The 22,590-nt window shown below is 45.3% G+C and overlaps 1 protein-coding gene across 2 annotated transcripts; it reads right to left on the bottom strand.

Annotated features, from left to right (window-relative positions):
- Window positions 1-317: 317 nt before the first annotated feature.
- Window positions 318-22,080, bottom strand: CWC25 (CWC25 spliceosome associated protein homolog). 2 transcript variants are annotated; one of them, XM_027625229.2, is made up of 10 exons: window positions 21,931-22,080; window positions 19,336-19,508; window positions 12,643-12,879; window positions 9,657-9,726; window positions 8,905-9,032; window positions 8,163-8,226; window positions 7,331-7,542; window positions 6,837-6,935; window positions 2,261-2,422; window positions 318-1,759 (listed from the first exon to the last, which is right to left on the bottom strand). In XM_027625229.2, exons 1-10 carry the CDS (start codon window positions 21,946-21,948, stop codon window positions 1,645-1,647), a joined length of 1,278 nt encoding a protein of 425 aa, XP_027481030.1. In that variant the 5' UTR covers window positions 21,949-22,080; the 3' UTR covers window positions 318-1,644. The 2 variants fall into 2 exon arrangements, with proteins under 2 accessions (XP_027481030.1, XP_027481031.1); XM_027625230.2 differs by lacking the exon at window positions 6,837-6,935.
- Between the last annotated feature and the right edge of the window lie 510 nt (window positions 22,081-22,590).

Below are 22,590 nucleotides of genomic sequence, written 5' to 3' on the forward strand. Positions count from 1 at the left end.
GGGGCCAATGAGAGCAGCGGGCCGGGAGCCCTGGGTTTTATGAATGGGTCCCGCACCCACCCACCAGCCGCTTGGCCTCCTCCCTCCAAAGGGTCGAGTTAAGAGACCGGCGGCACCTTTAGACATCTATCCTACAGCGGAGAATCGTAATCGTCTTATTCTCTGGCTCACTTCATGACATCTTTGAGTAAACTGCCCACGCTTTGTTATATAATTCCTCTCGGACGAAGGATCTCCAAACATTTGACACAAATTACGGGTCAGTATTGTTCTGTATGGGAATTCGTAAATTCGGTACTCAGCGCATGGTTGCTCTTTAAACAGTTGCAAAAATAAATGTAGCCTTTATTACCAAGTAATAAAATAAAAGACAATTAGCATAGAGAAGCAGGATGAGGTGATTAAATGAATAACAAGTGTGTTACTGTCTCTCTGGGGAAAGACTGGGTTTTAAGTATTACAGTGCCTGGCATCATAAATGCACAAAAATATAAATCCAAATTCGTTTTAAGCAGAATTAGGGATTAGCAGAACAAGGAACTAGCCCGGCTAATGTGTGGGTCAAGAGGGCCTAAGGAGTTCATGGGTCAAATGACGGCTTCTGGTAAAAGAACAGAAAAGGGAAAGGAGTAAAGGCAAGAGACTGGTCCCAAGAGTCTTGGGGTTTTTAATACCTGACTAAAAAATAGTAGGAAACTCCTGAAAATCTACAATTGTAATAAGATTACTACATGATTAAAAGGAAGCCATGAAATAAAACAGCTTCCATTTTATTTTCTTTTAAGAGCCAGGGTGGGAACACACTGGTAATTTGGTCCTGACTCCTAAAATCATCTGACTTCACTGCTGCACTGCCCACAGGGGAGCCTGTAAGCAGTGTAAAAGGACAAATACCCTGGATCCTATCTACAAACCCAGGCTTCTCCTAAACTAGCCGGATTCAGAGGGGAAAAAAAAGCTGACCTGCCTTACTGTATTACTCAGTAACATTATATAGTACAGTCCCTTACCAAACAAGATGTTCTCACAAAGCTAACTTTTTTAAAAAGCATGTAAAAATTATACATTTATACACATACACACTACGCTTTTACAGTTCAAAAGATAGTCAACAGCTCATCTAGTGCTTTTTTGGATTGTTTCCCCTTCCAGATTGTTTGTCACCCCCTTGGCTCTGCCCTAAGCTGACATCATTCTGTCACATTATCTACTAAATCACATAGATGTTCATTTACCCCACGAAGCACAATCTATCTGGGCGACTCAAGAGAGAGGCTTCTGCAAGGTCCGGTCTACACTGAGGCACACTGTTCTCACAGCCAGGAAGAAGTGGCATAGTAAGTACCATGACCACAGGAAACAGCCTTCCAGAGCAGGATGAGTGCTCACACCTAGAGTGTCCAGTGCCCACTCACTAAAACCTGTAAGACACTCAGCAAAAGTTACTGAGGGTCCCATAAAGTACGCCGCACTGGTTCCCCAAGGAAGTAAGCTGTCTCGGGAATCACTGGAGGAGAGTCACTCTGAACAGCGGTGCTCTGACAACTGTACAAGAAGTCACTTGAACTCTTATAAAGAGAATGTTTAAGGGATCGGCAGCCTCCCTGGAAAATTCAGGAAAACCAGCAAGAGAGGGGATGGCTTTCATCTTTTCATAAAGTTCTTCTCCAGAGCTACTGAGGTTCTCTGTAGAGAGTAGATGTTCCGTTTCACCCTATCCTCCAGGGAGGAGGTAGATGCGCTCTCCAGCTTCATGCGGCTAGGAAGAGAAGACAGGAGAATAACGTGAGTAACAAATATTTGTCAACTGGTCAGCCATCTAGCAGAAATAGAAGAAACAGGTTGCCAGCCATAAAGCAGATGTAGAAACCCAAGCTCTTTTAAGCCCATGTAGGTAACCTTGGAGTGGACTCCATCTGGAACTCAATTTGTTAAAACAACTTCCATCAGGGAAAAGTTATCTGTTTTGGAAACCAAGTAAAGCCTCATTGGAAAAAGGCCTCCTGAGCCATGAATTCTTATTTAAATGGAAGGCAAGGAGATTCAGTGAAAATACCAATTCACTCCTCCTTCCTTCAAATAAAAAATATCCCACTGCCTAGCTAGATGCTGGGAGTAGTAACAAAGGTGGCTTGGAAGCTGACCTCCCTGTTCTCACTGCAGACACAGAAACACCAGGAACACAATGAATGAATCAGCTACCCAACTGCCTCCTTGGAACCACAGCCATGAAAGCCCTTAGGCAGCAAGATGCACTCACTGGATAAACTTCCCATCCCGGGCACCCAGCTTCTCCAGCCTCTGTTCCCGTTCGTCATCCTTAGCGTGCCTCTTGAGGATGTTCAGCCTCTCTTCCTCCCGCCACTTGGCATTTTCCATCATTTCTTGACGTTTTCGCTCTAGTTCCTCTGATGAGAGCTTTCTGTTGAACACAAAACCCATCCTATCAGGTCTACTTCTCTCCCAGCAAAAAAAAAAAACAAACACTACAGGGAGAACAGAAATCAGGTAGGATCCCCGCCCTGCTCTATGGAAATGTTCTACCCAGGGCCACACTCAGCATGAGTTTCCTTCCATCCTAATATCTTGGGCAGATGGCTTCATCCAAATTTCAAAGACTTGTAGGGACGGATTCCCTACTCTCAGTAATCTCTGGAGTGATTCATTATTCTAAACATTAAATACAAAATATTCCAACTGTTTGCTCAACGACTTATTGAAGAACACAGGACTAAGTTAGCCATGTGACTGACATCTACCATCTACCCATTGGAAATGCTTAGAAATTCATGGACATAGCCCAGGAGTACACCGCTTTAGGAATAAGCTTGAAGCCAGATGCCTGAAGAATTCAGTCAATTCAACTTAATCTCAGAGAGTAATGGGTAGGTCTTCTTCCCTGGCACTCACTGCAAATGAAGTCAGAACAAGAAGAGGAGGTGATGAACCAGGTCAATCACTATTTAACAATGACAGAAATCCAAATCCACTGCTTCTCAAATGGGTGTGATAAGCCCATTTAAAAGATCCCCCTTTAAGAGAAAAAATAATTGGTGGAGTCCCATTAGGGAGTGGAATTGAATTTTGAGACAGAAACTTAAAACACTAAAACTTGACATTTAGTTGTCTATAGTGAAATGATAATGCTCCCTTTCAAAAAACCCACTAAATAAGATATATAAAACCACAAAGAGAATAGGAGAGGAGAAGACATTGGATAAGAGATGTCTAAAAATTGTTGGAAGATGGAAGTGGATGAAGGGGTGGTAACTACTTTTCACAGATTAGAGAAAACTCAATCCCTTTAAGTGCCCAATACAAACAGAAGCAAAATCCAGGAAAGGCTCAGAGACTGCAGGCACCAAGTAGAGGATGGTGGTAAAGCTCAGTCTTTAAGTCTGTATGAGGAGGGGCGCCTGAGTGGTTCAGTCGTTGGGCGTCTGCCTACGGCTCAGGTCATGATCCCAGAGTCCCGGGATCGAGCCCTGCATCAGGCTCCCTGCTCTGCAGGAAGCCTGCTTCTCCCTCTCCCACTCTCCCTGCTTGTGTCCCCTCTCTCGCTATGTCTCTGTCAAATAAATAAATAAAATCTTTTTAAAAAAAATAAAGTCTGTATGAGGAGCAATTAAGACACCCTGGGTCCTCATGCCTAACTTGGGGAAGCCAGTGATTGTTCTCCCAAACATCGAAAGAGACCTTCCAGAAGGGAGACCCTTCTAGGAGTTTCTGAAGAACTAAGCTAGACAGGAAATCAGAAGTTGCAGGCAAATCAGGCACAGCAAAGGAAGCTGGCAGGGCCACCAGGAGTGAAAATAATTTCTCCCAAAATGCCAGCAGCCAGAGTTAGACCCATTGGTCACACAGCCAAAGGGCTTTTTCCTTCTATAGAAAAAAAAATTTTTTTTAAGATTTATTTATTTATTTGAGACAGAATGCAAGCAGGGGGAGGGGGAAAAGGGAGAGGGAGACAATCTCCAGCAGGCCCTCCACTGAGTGTGAAGCCCAACACAGGGCTCAATCCCACGACTCCATGATCATGACCTGAGTGGAAACCAAGAGTCAGGCGCTCAACCAACTGAGCCACTCAGGTACCCTCTTCTATAAAAATGTAATGGTTCCTGGGGGCCTGGGTGGCTCAGTTGGTTAAGCGTCTGCCTTCGGCTAGGGTCATGATCTCAGGGTCCCGGGATCGAGCCCCACAGGGGCTCCCTGCTCGGCGGGGAGCCTGCTTCTCCCTCTCCCTCTGCTGCTCCCCCTGCTTGTGCTCTCTCTGTCAAATAAATAAATAAAAAATTTTTTAAAAAAGAAGAAATATAATGGTTCCTGACAAGAAAACCAAAGATACTGATATAAAAGTGTCCCCAGCTAAAAACCAGTTCAAACCCAATCTCCCACCAGTAGATAAGCCCTGCCCATACACAATACAGTGATCTCAGCTTTAATTCCTTACTCTTACATATGAATAGACAGTGAAATATCATACATTTCAGGAAAGCCTCTCACGTGAAAGAGACCAAAGGAAAACGGAACAGACGAAGATGAAGCACAAAACTTATTAAAAGTTTACAATTAAAAATTTCACTCAGAGATAATGAAAGATATTACATCGATAAAATGAAAAAGGTTTTTAAAATGAAACATTAGGGAGGGGGGCACCTGGGTGGCCCAGTCCATTGAGTGCCTGACTCTTGGTTTCGAGGGATGGAGCCCTGCAGCTCTGGGCTCAGCAGGGAGTCTGCTTGAGATTTTCTCCCTCTGACCCGCCCCCACTTCCTCTCTTTCTCTAAAATAAATAAATCTCTCTAAAATAAATCTCTCTCCAAGATAAGTAAATAAAATCTTTTTAAAAAATTATAAAAGTGCTGTGTTGCCTGCAAGAAGTTTTGTAATTTCAAAAGCAATGGAAAATATTAATTAAATGGAGTCCCACAAGACCCCAAAAAATTTTTACAAGAAAAAATAGCCTTATTCCATAAAAGTTGCTTTTTTTAAGAAAAGATTTTATTTATTTATTTTGACAGAGAGAGAGAACTCGCAAGCGGGGAGTAGGGCAGAGGGAGAAAGAGAGAAAATCTCAAGCAGACTGCCCACTGAGCATGAAGCCCTACGTGGGGCTCGATCGCAGGACCGTGAGACTATGACCTGAGCTGAAATCAAGAGTCGGACGCTTAACCAACTGAGCCACCCCTCCAAATTTTGGTGCCCCCAAAATTGCTTAAAATTGAGCATCTTTACTACAAAAGAGAAGCTTCATCTTTTCAGCTGTTAAAGTCGTTTTAGATCACCAATTAAAACATACACACAAAAGAAAATGCACATTTAAAAAGTTCTCAGTTATAGCCATAATTTTTCTTTTCATCTTAATTCACTGTCATCTTAATTACATAAAACCACCTCGACCACCTGGAACACCAAACCAACACAATGAGATCACAAAATCTATGCATTAAAGTTTCTGCGCTTTTACTCCTGGGAGAGAGGGGTCTTGAGGGCTCTAACCCATTTAAATCACAAAATTCAACACAAATATTATAAGAAAGGCTGATAAAGTAAGACAAACTAAAGTGATGGCAGATGGCAAAAGAGACAGAAAAACAAAGCAGCATCTGAAAAAGCATAGTCACACACTGACCAGGAGCCTTAAAACACAAAAACAAACACACGCTCATGAGCATTAACCCAAAGAGCAGCATAACTTCCAGCCCAGCTGAAAAACTGTCACCAATAAAAGATTAAATTCTACATAACATACTCTGAGAAGGCAGGGAAACATTACAACATATTTTAGAAAGTTGTCAGTCAAGATTAAAACTTTTTTAAAAAGTTTCTGTTCCTGGGACGCCTGGGTGGCTCAGTTGGTTAAGCGACTGCCTTCGGCTCAGGTCATGATCCTGGAGTCCCGGGATCGAGTCCCGCGTCGGGCTCCCTGCTCAGCGGGGAGTCTGCTTCTCCTCGGACCCTCCCCCCCTCAGGCTCGCTCTATCTCTCTCTCAGATAAATAAATAAAATCTTTAAAAAAAAAAAGTTTCTGTTCCTTAGAAACTTAGGGAATCAGGCAATCAAGAGTTAAAAGGGACCTGGAGGGTCTGCCTCTTTTTTAACATGGTGAATACAAGAGGTGGTGTAGACTCCCAGTGTTCTCAATGTTGACTGCCTCTTGAAATCACTGGGAAGCTTTAAAAATACTGATGTCTGGGCCCACCCCCAGAGATTATGATGTAATAGGGCTGGGGTGCAGCCGGGTAATGGAATTTTTTTTAAGCTTCCCAGATGATTCTACTGCGCAGCCAATTTGTTTAGGCAGTAAAAGGAAGTGCAGAAAAGTTGCCCATCTCCTCTCAACTTCTACAAAGAGTAAGCGAGACCCCCCAGAAACAGGCTTTTGTGGGCACAGCCACCTCCCCTCACGTCCCAGGGCTGAATGCCCCTGTTCGGTCTAACTCACTCCGCACCCAACTCCAACACAGAGTCCATCTTAGGGTGTCTGCCTTCAAGGAGAGCACCCTGCTTCCCCTTCAGCTGATGCCCCAAGAAAGGAACACTCTCTTGAGAAAAGCTTCTCTGTGGAAATCTCTGTGACAATTAGCATGTTTACAGATGTCCAGAGATAGTCACTTAAGCAATTGTTCGTTAAGTTAAAACTATTACTTTGTCCTTTCAATGTGCCTCGTAGGGAAGGGAGGCGGGCCAGACTGTTAAAAGCTGACAGGAAGAATAAAAGCTGGTTTGGTAAAAAAAAAAAAAGGTGATGTAGATTATCCACTTGCCCTGGTTTGAGCCACTCCTAGACTCAGGCCTGCAGAGTCTACAGTTCACACCTGGGGCTCCTGACTCACCTGGTGTAACCAGGAGCATGCCGCCTTTGGTAGATCTCCTTTTTAGGTGATGGGCTTTTAGTTCGGCCTCTCTCTCTCCTGTTGACCTTTGAGTTGTGCCTGTGACAGACACAGAGTGGGCAGAGAGGAGAAAAGCCTTTTCAATACAGGGGCTTTTATCATGTCCCTCAAGTAATGGGAGAAAAGCTAACAGTCCTAGAATTATAATCCAAACTGAAGAGAACAGAGGGCAGAAGTGGAAGAAAAGCAAACACAAAGATACATAAGATTTGATATTAAACTCACTCCAAAGATTCCACATATATAAATATGTAGTTCTAGGGGCCTGAGCTTTACATTGAGGTGGCCGGGGGTGGGGAACGACAGGGACACACAATATAAAGTAAATAAAGCAAAGACATTTGGAAAAATTAATGGACATCAGTAAAAGCAAATACCTGCTGTGACCAGCCCCCACATTTACAGGCCATTTCCCAGTGAATTCCCACACTCACGGTTTGCTTGGCCTCGGGGACCGTGACCTTCCACCTGGGGATCGAGAACTCCTATCCCGGGACCCCGCTTCTCGGGTGCTCTTCTTGTTGGCATGTCTGGGAGGTGAGTGGGAGGAGCTTCTGGACCTGGAATAATTCTTCAACCCGTGCATTCCCTTTTGCTTGGCCATCAGAGAACTCTGCACTCCCTGGCTATGGTAGGAGTCCCTGATCTATAGCATCAAGGAAAGGAAGAGAAGGTATTCATAGGAGAATCTGCAGCTCAGGAGAAAATGCAGTGCAACAAGGAAATGAATGAGCACTGAGGTTCTGTAAGAAGCCAACCGGGCGTACCAAGCCCATCACAGTTACCACAGAGAAGCACTCAAACTTAGCAAAGTTCTCTGCAGAATCCCCTCAGAGAATGGACCCTGCCAGCCACCTGCACTGCCTTAACTTCACCACAGCCTGAGTAGGAGCAAGAGACAGGGCATGGAGACCAGGACCTAAGGTTAAACCTACTAAAAAAGGAATCTAGAGGGATGGTGGTTAAAAGCCATCAACCTGGAAGCTAAAAATGCCTGCATTTCATTGAAATTATGTGCAGAGGGAGAGGCAGAATGCCTGCAGGCCCCACTAGTGGTTTAGGCTCTCCACTCAGAGGGCCCTCAGCCCCGGCTGGAGGCTCAGGGGTAAGGAATGGGCCAGCTCCCCAGCAGCCCTGACCCTGGTGGCCCAAACTCCCTCCTTCCCTCATGATGTCTGATTGGCTGCTAGAAATGCTCTCTGTCCAAACAGGCTCTCAAGTCAACACATTCCAAAGTCACTCCCTATGAGATGCCCACATCCTTACCTGTAAGCCATATCCCGGGGCTCTGGACAGCACAGGGGAAGAATCTGCCATCTTCTTTTGAGATCTAAGTGATTAAAACACACATTCATTGAAAAAGAAAACGCATAAAGGTCCAGTTTAAATCTCTCGTGCTGAAGCAAGCTTCCTGCTTCAAACGTGACCTTTCCCACTTGTGCTATCACTCGGCAGTGTGGCTGTCTATTTGGACTGTCTCTGCTGGAGAATGCATCAGCACAGTCATGTTTTTCCTGTGAAAACCCGTGGGCCTAGCTTTTCAGCCCCAACGCCTGAACATGTTCTCCTCTCACCTCGTGCTGCTATTCTAGGGACTAAGAGTGAGTCAGCAGTGACAATGCTTGCTGCTCCCACAGACAAGACACACAGAATGGGCCCACATGGGCCCATTAATGCATTAAAAAAAAAAAAAAGAAAGAAAGAAAAAGAAGGCTACATAAAATCCACTTCCGTCTTGGAGGAGTCACAAGCAGAGATGGAAGTCACATCTGGGATGTCTGCGCTGAGACCTACAAGGTGACGGTCAGCTCCGTGAGGGGCCGCGCCAAGACCTCCAATGAACGCAGGTGCTGGATGGAGAGTTCTGTGGGCATGGGGCCCACGTGCGAGTGCTCACCCCTGAAACCCCAGTGCCTGGCAGTTCCCAAGACAGAGCAGGCGTCCGTGACTATCTGCAGAATGAATGAGTCAATGAGTCAATGAGGGAGGCCCACCTCCGCATGCTCACCTCCCCCGGCCGCGCTCCTCCTCGCTACTGCAACCATCACTACTTGAGCTTCTGTGCTTGTGTTTCTTGTGCTTCTTCTTCTTCTCCTTCTTCTTCTTCTTCTCCTTTTTTTCCAGACTCCTTTGCAACTAGAAAACAGCCAGAACATAGCCATGCAAGATCAGGGAGAGCCCTGAGGGGCCTGGTTCATGCACAAACTACCTGACTCTGTGCCTCTGGGTCTACAGGGGTCCAGGATGCTAGCCGAGCTTCCCTGTCAACAGGAAGGGGCAAGTGTTAACACTGGCAGTGCGCAAACACCCCCTGGACTACTGAACAGAATATCTGGTGGGTGGAGCTAGGACTTGGTATTTGTAAACCATCCCCAGAACCAATGCCTTGGAATTCCCAATCTGTCCAAAGAACTCCAACTCTACTGAAAGCAATCGGGGACTGCAAGATCAATTTTTACATTTTCCTTACCAACTAATCCAAAACACATTCACGTGGTACATCAAGTGAATGATAAATGGGCCCTAGAGGCTCGACACCACGTGATCTCCTGAATACACTGTATGATCAGGACTTCCCCAGGCATGTCCCATACTCCTAATTTCTAAAAAAACTGACATCACATGATGCTTTTCCAACCAAACAACACGAAAGAGGAAATCATTCTGCTTTCCTGCTCATAAGGTTAGAGTGAAATGAGAGAAGTTCTCATGTTAAGTAGCTACAAGATCCTCTTAGTGCTTATTTGATAAACTCCTTACCAATTCTTTGATTTTCTTCATTTTCACAGGATTATTCAACACCTCTCTTTTTTTCTCCTCCTCCTTCTTCCTAAAAAAAAATAAAATAAAATAAATAAAAAATAATAAAAATCATGACTATCTCTTTCGGCAAGGGGATTAAGTCATTCACTCTACTCTCTACAAGTCTACACAGCAATCTTTTTTCCAAATGCACGCAGACAGGTTTTGTGTTAAAAGCTGTATGGTGGTGTGGAAGCCTTCAGGCTTCTTCCTCAAACCTACAGAAGGGACTGAATATTGGAGGGCAAGGTCACACTGCTTTCCTGTGGTACAGAAGAGTGTGTGTGGGGGTGCCTGGGTGGCTCAGTCGTTAAGTGTCTGCCTTCGGCTCAGGTCATGATCCCAGGATCCTGGGATCAAGCCCCGCATCAGGCTCCCTCCTCCGCGGGTAGCCTGCTTCTCCCTCTCCCTCTCCCCCTGCTTGTGTTCCCTCTCTTGCTGTGTCTCTCTCTGTCAAATAAATAAAATAAAATAAAATAAAAGAGTACATGTGGGCTGTTCCTCATTAGGCTTTATGCTCAGGGCTTCCCAGCTGGTCAAGTAAATGGGTGTCATCCTGTGTATCAACCGGTTGCCGCTTAGCACGAAAACCAGCTGGGAAATAAAGAGAATGGATTCCTCTTTCAAGAAGTCTTACTCTCGGGGCGACTGGGTGGCTCAGTCGGTTGAGCGTCTGACTCTTGATTTCGGCTCAGGTTGTGATCTCAGGGTCATGAGATACAGCTTTGTATCATGCTCTGCGCTCAGTGGGGAATCTGCTTTTCTCTCTCTCCCTCTCCCTCTGCCCCTTCCCCATCTCTCTAAAATAAATAAATCTTTAAAAAAGAAAGAAAAGTCAGGGCGCCTGGGTGGCTCAGTTGGTTAAGCATCTGCCTTCAGCTCAGGTCATGATCCCAAGTCCTGGGATCGAGTCCCACATCGGGCTCCCAGCTCAGTGGGGAGCCTGCTTCTCCCTCTGCCTGCCACTCCCCCTGCTTGTGCTTTCTCTCTCTCTCTGTCAAATAAGTAAATAAAATTCTAGGGTGCCTGGGTGGCTCAGTCGTTAAGCGTCTGCCTTCGGCTCAGGTCACGATCCCAGGGTCCTGGGATCGAGTCCCACATCGGGCTCCCTGCTCGGCGGGAAGCCTGCTTCTCCATCTCCCACTCCCCCTGCTTGTGTTCCTGCTCTCGCTATCTCTCTCTCTGTCAAATAAATAAATAAAATCTTTAAAAAAAAAAATAAATAAATAAATAAATAAAATTCTAAAAAAAATAAGTCTTACTCTCATTTATTCTCATGACGGTAAACTGGTCAGCCTTCATGGAAGACAATTTGGCAACACTTATCACAGCCCACATAATCTTTAATCTTATAAATTCTTCCCTAAGAATTTGTTACTGTAAGGATATAATCCAGGAAGGTCCCTACAAAGCTGTCCATATTATAACAATGAAAATGTGGAAACAAGTTAGGGTCCAATAAGAGAGTATTAATAAATAAATTATGTAATATCCACACAATGTAGACATAAAAAACAGTATTATAGGAGCACAGTTAGTGACATAGAAAGATGTTTGCTATATATAACTTGGTGAAAAAAAGTTCATAAAATAATATGCATAATATTTGTGCATCAATGTTCAGAGCAACATTATTCACAATAGCCAAAAGGTGAAAATAACCCAAATGTCCACTGACAGATGAAGAGACAAATAGAATGTATGCAATGGAGTATTATTCAGGCTTAAAAAGGAAGGAGGGGACGCCTGGGTGGCTCAGTGGGCTGAGTGACTAACTCTTGATTTCAGCTCAGGTCCCAGGATAGAGCTCCTCGTTGGGGTCCCCACTCAGCAGGGAGTCTGCATGAGGTTCTCCCTCTCCCTCTGTCCCTGACCCTGCTTGTGCACGCTCTCTAAAATAAAGTCTCAAAAAAAAAAAAAAGGGAAGGAAATTCTGACATATGCTACAACACAGATGAACCTGTGAAGACCTTATGCTGAGTAGAATAAGCCAGTCCCACAAAAAGATGTGAGGCTTATGTGAGGCTCCTAGAGTAGTCAAACTCACAGGCACAGAAAGTAGAATGGTGGTTCCCAGGGGCTGGGGGAGGGGGAAATGTGGACTTCTTGTTTCATGGGTAAAGAGTTTCAGTTTTGCAAGGTGAAAAACTCCTAAAGATGGGTGGTGCGGATGGCTGCCCAATAGGGTGAATCTACTTAATGCCACTGGGCTATACACTTACAAAGGGTTACGACTGTAAATTTTATGTTATGTTTTATTTACCACGATTTAACTAATTAAGAAGCTAACAAAATGGAAGAAAATATTTGCACATACATACACAGTATCTTTACATACACCTATGCAATACCTTTACTATGTAAATAACCTCAAAATATTTTCAAAATTAGAAATATAAATGACAAATGTTTTTCAATGTTCAACTTTATACACTTGAAATAAAATGCTGCAAATTAAACCAAAAAAATTAATATGCACAGCATGAGTTGGCACCCAAAATGCAACTCTACTTTGATATGTTACATATTAGGGTTTCAAGGAAGATTCTAACGTTTCTTTTTAAAGGGTTCTGCTGCACACACAAAAAAAGAGGGGTTGGGGGGGTAGAAGGCCTGCTCTCCCACCTATCCCGTGCTATACATAGTCCCAAATTTCCAAAAAGCAGCCAGCCTTTCTCACCTTGCTTCTAAATCCTATTTTTGTTCAAGAGCCAAAGGTAAATGAATAATCTGGTCTGGTCTGGTCTGGTCCACTGGCCATCACTTATCACATGGCCCAGATAAGACACCCCTGATAGATCCTCCTTCCCAACATCAGGGAAACCAAATAGAGACAAATCCTTTTACAGGGCAGAGAAAAGGCAAGAGGAAACCAACTGTGAAGCTAAGCAACTCTGAAAAAAACCAAAACAAAGCAAAACCCCTCCTAGCTGGCCACCAGTACCTGATGATGAAGAGTGGGTCCTCCCGGATTTTGCTGGCCATATCAAGAAGGGAATTGGCACCGGAAGGGGCAAAAATAGAGCCTGGGAGTAGTCCTGTCTCTGAAGAACAGCCTGCCTCCTTCTCCTCCATCTTCTCAAAAACGTACTTGTCAATGGGGCGCCCCAGTAAGTACTCATCACGGTTCACCATCCCACCAGGACCCTGATACATCCAGTCCAATTTTTCTTCTTTTTTCCTAGTTCAAGACAAAAAAACACAATCAAAGGAAATGTAGACTCTTGCAGACCTACACATGCAACCCGAACACAAGGGCTAGAGGACTCCAGCTGGTCGGAGCAGGACCCATTCTCCAGGAACCTCACAGAGCTAAACCCTGTGCTCCATGTGGCACACGAGAACACATGGTGCTTGTGCGCATAGCTCACCATTCAGGGGAGAGATCGTTTCCACACTCTTAACGCCAATTTATGTGGAGAAAGTATCCCTCAACTTGAGGCGTGGACATTTGCTCAGGGCTTCTCAAGTCTCCTTTACCAAGCCTTTATATTCTGCTTTCATTTTGAGGAGAACAGGAAACAATAAGCAGATTCTGGATCATCTCATTACCAAGAACAATCTCAGTGACCGCATATGCAGTTCTGTGAAGTGTGTTTGGGTGCGTGTTGTCACATGGGCACCAGCAGCAATTCTCCACTTGAGAAGATAATGAGAAAAGACCAGAGATACCTGAATAAGCAAATTATGTTTTCAAGCCAAAAGAGAGGGGCCAAGTTATGTCTAATATTTGCCAAACCAATACTGCCCTGTGGTTCTGAGAGAAAGAAGTGGTGGGAAAATCGAACCTCACACAACAGACAGTAAAGGCATACCGAATTCCCAAGTGCCTGTGTGGAAGAGCCAATACCACGTTCACACTGCAAGCGGCAAAGCAGTTTCATCAAAACAGTATTATCTGTAACATTAAATTCAACATTTATTGAATATGGCTTCTTAACATTTGTGTATTTATTTTTGCTTAAGATTACGTAACAACTATGAGCATAAAGGATGTCTTCCTAAGTTATGTGTCTTTGGACAATTTTTTTTTAAGATTTTATTTATTTATTTGAAAGAGAAACAGAGTGTGCAAGAGCGGGGAGATGGGGGAAGAACAGAGGGAGGAGAAGCAGACTCCCCACTGAGCAGCGAGCATAACACAGGGTTTGATCCCAGGACTCTGAGATCATGACCTGAGCCAAAGGCAGACACTTAACTGACTAAGCCACCCAGGGGCCCTGGTTTAAAAATATTCTTATTAAAAATGTCCAGGGGTGCCTCAGTGGCTCAGTCGGTTAAGTGTCTGACTCGATTTTGGCTCAGGTCACAATCTCAGGGTTGTGGGATCGAGCCCTACATAAGCCTCTGCACTCAGCACAGAGTCTGCTGGAGATTCTCTCTCTCCCTCCATGCTCACGCTCTCGAAATAAATAAATAAACAAACAAACAAATGAATAAATAAAATCTTTAAAAAATAATATTTTAAACCAATGATGAAGGGGCATAACCCTTAGTTTTAGTTTAGTTTTGTTTTTTTTCCTATTAAAAGGATGGGTTTGAGAAACACTATAGTCTAGAATTAAGAACTGATTGTGGGCCACTGGGGTCGAGCTCCACCCAGCTTGCCCGGCCTCACTCACACCACTGGAGTCAAGATGGAGGAGTATAGTGAGGACCATGCCCTGTGGGAGGCCTTTAATGATGGGTACCATAGGTACTGATATCTTTCAAGCAATTAAAGGTTCTTATCATTCTCCAGCTGGAATAAACCAGAAACTTCAAGGGAGTTTGACAGCTATTAAAGTCAGGCCTCCACAGTTGGGAGGTAGCTTTATAGTTTAGGAAGGCCTGTTTTCCAGATTGACTGTTGAATGGTTCAAGCTAGAGGGAAAGAAGATCTCTGGAACTCCACCACAAAGTGCTGCCTTACCAGAAGCCACAATGGCAGCAAGAAATGGACCAGTGGCCATGGTTGTTGGGTCAGCTAGGATGGGTGATCCAAGGTTTAACTGGAGGAGCTGGTACCTGGTGGACAAAATTTGCCTTTGTGCAGTTTCCCAATTGTCCTTAGTTTGCTGAAGACCCCGCCCAGTTGCCTTCACCCAGTTACCACCCTCACCATTGGAGACTATGGACAATGCCAATAGGACTTCTCTCCCTGGATTTCTTTTTTTTTTTTAATCTATTTTTTTTTAAGATTTTATTTATTTATTTGACAGCGAGAGAGACAGCGAGAGAGAGAACACAAGCAGGGGGAGTGGGAGAAGGAGATGCAGGCCTCCCGTGGAGCAGGAAGCCCGATGCGGGGCTCGATCCCAGGATCCCAGGATCATGACCTGAGCCGAAGGCAGACGCCTAACGACTGAGCCACCCAGACGCCCCATCTCCCAGGATTTCTTTAACAGAATAAGCTGTAGTTCAAGAAGGATTTGGGAAGACCAAGGCATTCAGAAGAGTGCATGGCACAAAGTAAGTACTAAATAAACACTAGCCGGTCCTTTTATTAGCTATATGTATATGCTTCTCTCTCCCACCAGGTTTACTCACCTGTGAATCCCAGACAACTGCCTAATCATCACATGTTCAGTGTTTGCCATTTTATGGTCAATGGATCTTGAGCGAGGCAGTACTTTTTGAAAGAAAAGCCATGTCTTGGTGATTGGGTCAGGGGAACTTTCAAAGGACATTCTCAAAGACGACTGGAGGGATCATGCCTATGCATGCCTGCCACTAACAGGGATGGGGAAGTTGAGAAAAAAGATTCATTTATCCATTTGTAAACATTTACTTTGCTACTTCCTAGAGCCAGACAGATGAGGAAGGCCAGAGGATGAAAAAGATTCAGGCAGCCAGGTCGCTCATAAGCTACTGGATGAGGCACAGAGGTCCACGCATTACCAAGCGGTGCTGACGAGCACTAAGCGTGTGCTGAGCGGACTCAGGGAGTCCTCAGCATGAAGGTGACAAGCAGCACTGCAGGAATGAAGTAAATCTGACAGAGAGAGAATAAAGGGAGAAGAGCAGCTAGGAGATGAGGGAGAAGCTGAGTAAGTGAAGGAAAGAGAAGACATGATATAGGAAGAGGTAGGAGGACGAGCAACCTGTAGGCCAAGAAGCAAAAACGTCTCTGGGGTAGGGCAACTGGGTCAAATATAAAAGAAAGGATATAAAAAATGAAGACAGGGGCGCCTGGGGGGCTCAGCAGGTTGAACATCTGACTCTTGATTTTGGCTCAGGTCCTGATCTCAGGGCTAGGGGATCGAGCCCCATGTCAGGCTCCGCGCTGGAGTCAGCTTGAGATTCTCTCCTTCTGCCCCTCCCTTCACTCGTGCACACGCTCTCTCTCCCTCTCCCTCAAATAAATAAATAAATTAATTAATTAATTAATTAAATAAAATCTTACAAACAACCAAAAACAAAAAACAACAGCAGATACTTCTATAAAGTAGTATTTTCATGGCTCTGTTGAGTCTTGAAGGGACTCAACAAGTATCAGTCCTACTCAGTCAGGCCCTCTAGTAAGAGAACACACTGAATTGCCAAGATCCAGGGCTTGGCCTGGTTCCACCACTACCCAGTTGCATAGTTACTTCTGTGCATGCAAGTTACTTCCATATCCCCGTGTCTAAAATAGAGCTAGTAACCACCATCTCTCACTGTTAACTCTGAGGTTTTAGATGAGAAGATACTTGGGGGAAAAGCCATGTAAAATCAAAATGATCTTGGGGTGTCTGGGTGGCTCAGATGGTTGAGTGACTGACTCTTGGTTTCGGCTCAGGTCATGATCTCCGGGTCCTGGGACCGAGCCCCATATTGGGCTCCATGCTCAGCGTGCAATCTGCTTGAGAGTCTCTCTCTCTCCCTCTGCCCCTCCCACTCATGCTGTCTCTCTCTCTAAAATAAATAAAATCTTAAAAAAAAAAAAGGCAAGATGATCTATAGATTTTTTGTTGTTGCTATCATTAAAGATATAAACCAAGTTCTCAATCAAGCTGCCCGTTAGGATCACCAAGAGCTCTTAAAAGATACAGATGCCCTTGCCCTACATACCCCCTGCTATTCTTAGGGAACCACTCCTATCTTTAATCTTCCTAGAATACTCTAAAGTGCAAAGGCTGAGAAACACTGGTATAGATGACCATCTAGAGCACATAATTTTCTAGAATTATCCGTAAATACTAAAGCAACACTCTATTGCAAAGAGGGATTTGGACATCCAGGATAATACGTGTATTAAGTTTTCTATTTGTTCTGAGAGATGCATTACAAATATAGAAAAGATTATCTGACCCATGGAAGTGAATCATTACAGGGTTAAAAGGATTCTACTGGCATTTTATAGGATAAATTAAAAGCATGTCACTGTGCAAAGAGCTATACAAAGCAGTGAGATGGACAAGCAGATGATTAAATACATCTGCAAGTAAAGACCAAAAAAAGGACATACATGCTGACCTTTGTGTTTTGTAATGTTTGAGGATACATGAGGGGGCAAAGAAAAAAAAAAATCAAGAATATAAAATCAACTTCCTCCTACTCATAAGAGGTAAGCAGGCATGAGAGTCAGCAAAGGATAAACGTTTAACTCCTTGCTCTGAAGCTGTTCATCTATACTCCCACCTCATTAACTAGACTCTGCAAAGCCCAGATTTCTGATACAACAGGCATATGATGTGTAATGCTTTGCTGAATAAGAATTTCAAGGGGTGCCTGGCTGGTTCAGTCAGAAGAGCATGTGACTCTTGATCTCGGGATTGTGAGTTTGAGCCCCACGTTGGGTGTAGAGATTACTTTAAAATAAAATCTTAAAAAAAGTTTTTTTCAGGCGCCTGGTGGCCCAGTCGTTAAGCATCTGCCTTCGGCTCAGGTCAGGATCCCAGCGTCCTGGGATCGAGCCCTGCATCGGGCTCCCTGCTCCGCAGGAAGCCTGCTTCTCCCTCTCCCACTCCCCCTGCTTGTGTTCTCTCTCTTGCTGTCTCTATCTGTCAAATAAATAAACTTTAAAAAAATCTTAAAAACAATTTTTTTTCAAAAATAATTTTTTACTTTTGGTTAGCGGAAAAGCAAAATCTTATAGACTAATAAGTACTGAACCTAAAATTGGTATGTTTTAAAATCAAGGGTTCATAAAATCTAGTTTCACACAGAACAATGTGTGTTCACCTTATAAACTGCCCAGGAATTAATCTGAATGTGTGAAATTTACTGACATTAAATTATAATGTAGGCACCTGGCTAGAGCATGCAATTCCTGATTTCAGAGTTGTGAGTTTGAGCCCCACATTGGGGACAGAGTTTACTTTTTTTTTTTTAAAGATTTTATTTATTTATTTGAGAGAGAGAGAGAATGAGAGAGAGAGAGCACATGAGAAGGGGGAGGGTCAGAGGGAGAAGCAGACTCCCTGCCGAGCAGGGAGCCCGATGCGGGACTCGATCTAGGGACTCCAGGATCATGACCTGAGCCGAAGGCAGTCACTTAACCAACTGAGCCACCCAGGCGCCCGGGGACAGAGTTTACTTAAAAAAAAATAACAACAACACATTTTTAAAAATGTAAAGTATATAATTTACATAAAGTGTATAAAGTAAAATAATTTAACGTATGTCTATGGTACTAAAAAACATAAAATTTCATTCCCTTATCTCATTTGATGTATTAATGTCATAAATATATTTTGTTCTATTTAAAAATTCTAAAAAACTCTATTTTAAAACATTCCAAGTTTCACACTTGAGTCAGAATGGTCTTCTCCCCAATCCAGTATCCTGAAAGAATGTGACTGTCTTTATGTCTAAGTTCCATGCCTAAGTTCCATAATGCCATTTCCATGTGTACGTTTCACATACACACACCATCCTGAATGTCACAGATCCTCTTGTCATGAAGTATTAAAGAAAAGCCCTAGATACCCAATGGGGAGAGTATGCCACCACCACCCCAGAGGCATGAACAAGGAGAATGACAGTACAGATTACTCCGATTTTAGTCTATATGTTGTTTTCACTAAACTTAAGAATGCGACGCACATTTTATGCTTTTTGTTTTTCTCAGAATACATTTGCTCTCACCTCATTTTATGAGACGGACAGGTTAACGATCATCTGCTGCTCCTATCCTATTTCATACATGAGGAAACTGAAGTAGGGTGAAACGGAGTGGGACTGTCCACAGTCACACAACTTTTACTGACAGACACCACCCACCTGCTTCCATGAGACCTCACTGCCCCCCTAACATGAGTCTGCAGTACATAAACAGAAGCAGGACTGAGGCCCGGACACACTCTGAGAGGTGGGGAGGAGGCAATCATCCTCAGGCATGCTTATTAATCGCCAACCATGCGCGAGGCCTACACTAAGCCCTTTACACGCTATCTCATCTGATCCTCCACAAACCTTGGGACTTGGGTACTCTCATTCCCCTGGTTCTACTGAGGTAACTGAGGCCCCCACACTTGCTCCCAGTGACACAGTTAGACTGTTACACACAAAGCCAGCCTGAGAGCCCAGGCCGGACTGACTCCAAAACCCATGCTTGTAGCCAGCAGTTCTATGACAAGTGGATGATGCAGCTGCAGGCCAGCCCCACGGTGCCCCACGCCACCGGGACAGCCCCAGCCCCGCTGGCCCACTGCGGCCTCAGCCTCTCACTCACTTGACAGCCCCAACATCCTCAGCGTAGCGCTGCATCTCTTCCCGGGCCCTCTCCTCCCGCAGCTCCCGCTGCAGCTCCTCGATCTTCTTCCGCTCAGCCTCATGCTTCTGCTCAGCCTTCCACACCTTCTCCACATTGCGGAGGGTCTGTGGATGCCAGCTCTTCTTCAGATTCTGTGGTGAATGAAAGAAGGGAGAAAACAACACAGGGGCTGGGTGGGTGGGTATGGGCCCCCCCATTCCCTGTTCAGTCCCAAGCAGACATCTAAGGCCAAGACGTTCTTCACAATAGTGAGGTTGGCACCCAATAATCTCTCACACATCTGGGGGTCTTGTTCAAGTATGTAAAGCTTCAGCATAGAACAGGCCTTTTCTGGATTCCCTTTGAACACTGTTAGCCTGAAATGTTTACAAATCAGACTTCCATTGGCCGTGCCTGAACTAAAGTATGGTGGTGACAGGAAAGGGGGAATGGGCAGAGAGGTGGGAAGGTAAACTCTGAAAGGCAACAGAACTCTAGTGCGTTTGGCAGGGGACATTCATTTTTATGAACACAATCTTCTCCCTGAGTCTAGTTAACCTGCCTTAACCTTATGTGGTTTATAACCCCACCAAGTACCTCTTTCAACCTTCCTTCTTGGGAATCTCCCCTCGGTTCTGATCCCCCCTTCATGCTGCACCCTAAAGCACCTCAAGAATGCTTCTCGTCTCCCTCCTCCCCATCAGCCACTGCTTTGGTTCAGCTGTCAACCAGGGAAGGTTTCCTGGAAGAAGTGACATCTAATGACAATTACAATTTAGCCCAGTGATGTAGGAAGCAGGGAGGAGCAGGGGTAGATTTCCAGAGGGAACAGCACACACAACTTGAGGCCCAGTGGTGAGAAAGAACATAGCACAAGAGATTCCGTGGGGCTAAAGAAGGCATGCGAGCTGATGAGGAGGGGGGGGGTCTAAGATGAAGCCAAACAAGACAACTAAGAAAGGAACAGAGTAAGTGCCTTATAAACCGTGTTAAGGGGGTGGGCTTTATCCTGTGGACAGTAGGAAACACTAAACAGTCATATGCAGGTGACAGGCATGACTAGCTATCATGTTTAGAATGCACTGGAGATGGCTGAGATTGAGGACCAGGAGACCAGTTAAGAAGCCTAAATGAGAAAACCTACAAGAGGTACGTGGTGTGTAGAAGGTATTCAGTCAATGAGGGCTCTCTTTTCTTTCTTTTCTCTTTTCTGCCTTGTCCTTTTCCCTTCATCAGGCTGCTCAGTCCCCTACCCCACCCCACCCATCCCCAGCCTTGTTCTACTGGTCTTTCTTCCCTTCCTTCAACATGGGTGTTTCTGCCCCCCAGGGAACGTTTGGCAATGCCCAGAGACATTTTTGGTTGTCCCAACTGGAGGAGAAGAGTGCTACTGGTATCCAGTGGATAGAGGCCAAGGATGCTGCTCAACATCCTACAATGCATAGGACCTCCCCACCCCCCCACACACACACAAAAAGCAAAACAAAGAATTATCCAACCCAAAATGTCAATAGCACTAAGGCTGAGAAACCCTGAATTAGAGCTTTCCTGCCCCTAAATGCAGTTACCTGAAGAACATTCTAAACTGGGGCGCCTGGGTGGCTCAGTAGGTTAAGCGTCTGCCTTTGGCTCACGTCCCAATCTCAGAGTCCTGGGATGGAGTCGTCAGGCTCCCTGCTCAGTGGTGAGTCTGCTTCTCCCTCTTCCCTTTGCCCCCACCCCTGGCTCGCATACTCACTCTCTCATAAATAAATATTTTTTAAAAAGACTACACTAAATCTTAGAGTCTTGGAAAGCATTCTAATCAACAACACCTGACAAACTCTAATACAGATACTGGACAGGTGGCAAAACCCATCTATTTGCTGATTCAATCAGCTACACTTTAAAGAGGTTAGCATCTTTCTGATCTTGTACCATGCTCTTGTGGGTCCTCTGCCCTATCAGGAGCTCAGCACACTACAAATCAACTATACAGTTTAAGAGAAATTGCCACATAACTTATATTAAGTGCTATAAACGCAGAAGAAAGCTGTCACTACAGATCAGAATGCAGCATTGAAGGAGGAGTGGAAGTCGGAAAGGTGGACATGAAGAAGATAATTTCAGGTTTAAAATAGATATGGCTCAGGGGCGAAGAGAATGGGGCACGACCACTCCTATTACAGCCCCAAACATGACTGAACTCCCAGCTGAGGAAGAGAGAAGTGTCCCAAGACAAAATACACTAAATCAAGCCTGCGTGACTTGGTATCTGCCTCCTTTCGTAGGCATGGTTCCACCACCACCACCCCCTCCCGGACCTTCCCAGAATTTCCAGCGGGGAAGGTCACCAACAACAAACACACAAACACCAGCCGCCACAGCTGGCGACACACTTCGCACACCTTCCCAGGTCTCTACCTGGTCCCTCCGTAGGCCCAGAGATCGGTCCCCTCTTCGAGACTACGCTCCCTTTTTGCGAAAGCACGACTGTGTAGCCATGGTCACCCACTCCCACACCTTCCAATTTCCGTCCACAGCCGGGGTCGGTCTCCGGCTCCGTCCTCCCCCGCCCAGGCCTTCCTCACTTACCAGATCTCCGCCCCCCATGACAGCTGAGAAGTTTCCTTTCTGCGCGGACCTGGAAGACTCGGGAGGGATCGAGAGGAAACGCAGAAAAATAGTTCAGCTGCTACCTGCCTGCCACTTTTACTGCCCGATCTAGAGCCCACTTCCGGGAGGGCGCCCTATTACTGCGTCGGCGTCGCGGGACGATGACGTTTAGTACACTGTCGCGCAGTGCGGGGTTAGCGTCACGAGCAGTCTCGCGACTTGGGGCCCAGATCTCGCGGCGCCTGCGGTCCGGTTTTGGACACCTCTGTTGGCCCCTCACCCGGTTTCGGGAACGCTGTGTTGAGACGGCGCTGCTCGGTCGTCTTACGGTCGGCCGGGGGTGCCCCGCCGGCCATGGCAGCGCGCCACGACGTTCACCCCGCCGCGCACGGGCTCCACCCGGCTTCTCCCCGCCCCGCTCCACTGCCAATTCGCCTCCACCCCGCACACCCCTCTCACGGCCTTTTAAGAAAAGCTTTTCAAAGCCGCACTCCTTTACAGCCTCCACGCAAGGTCAACTCTTACTCTAGGCCTAGTTTATCGAGGGAAGTAGAAAGCATCCCGCCGAAATTCCATCGGCTTCCCTGCACCAAACCTTTATTATTTTTTTATTGGATGAGGCCCACCCACATAAGGCTC

This window comes from Zalophus californianus, chromosome 16 (assembly GCF_009762305.2).
Source record: "Zalophus californianus isolate mZalCal1 chromosome 16, mZalCal1.pri.v2, whole genome shotgun sequence".
NCBI classification, from domain to species: Eukaryota; Metazoa; Chordata; class Mammalia; order Carnivora; family Otariidae; genus Zalophus; species Zalophus californianus.

Coding starts and splice junctions, on each gene's coding strand:
- CWC25 (XM_027625229.2), bottom strand. Junction 12,880..19,335: donor GAGGATGTTGGGGCTGTCAA/GTGAGTGAGAGG, acceptor GTCTTGAACTAG/GAAAAAAGAAGAAAAATTGG. Junction 9,727..12,642: donor GACCCACTCTTCATCATCAG/GTACTGGTGGCC, acceptor ATTTTTTTTTAG/GAAGAAGGAGGAGGAGAAAA.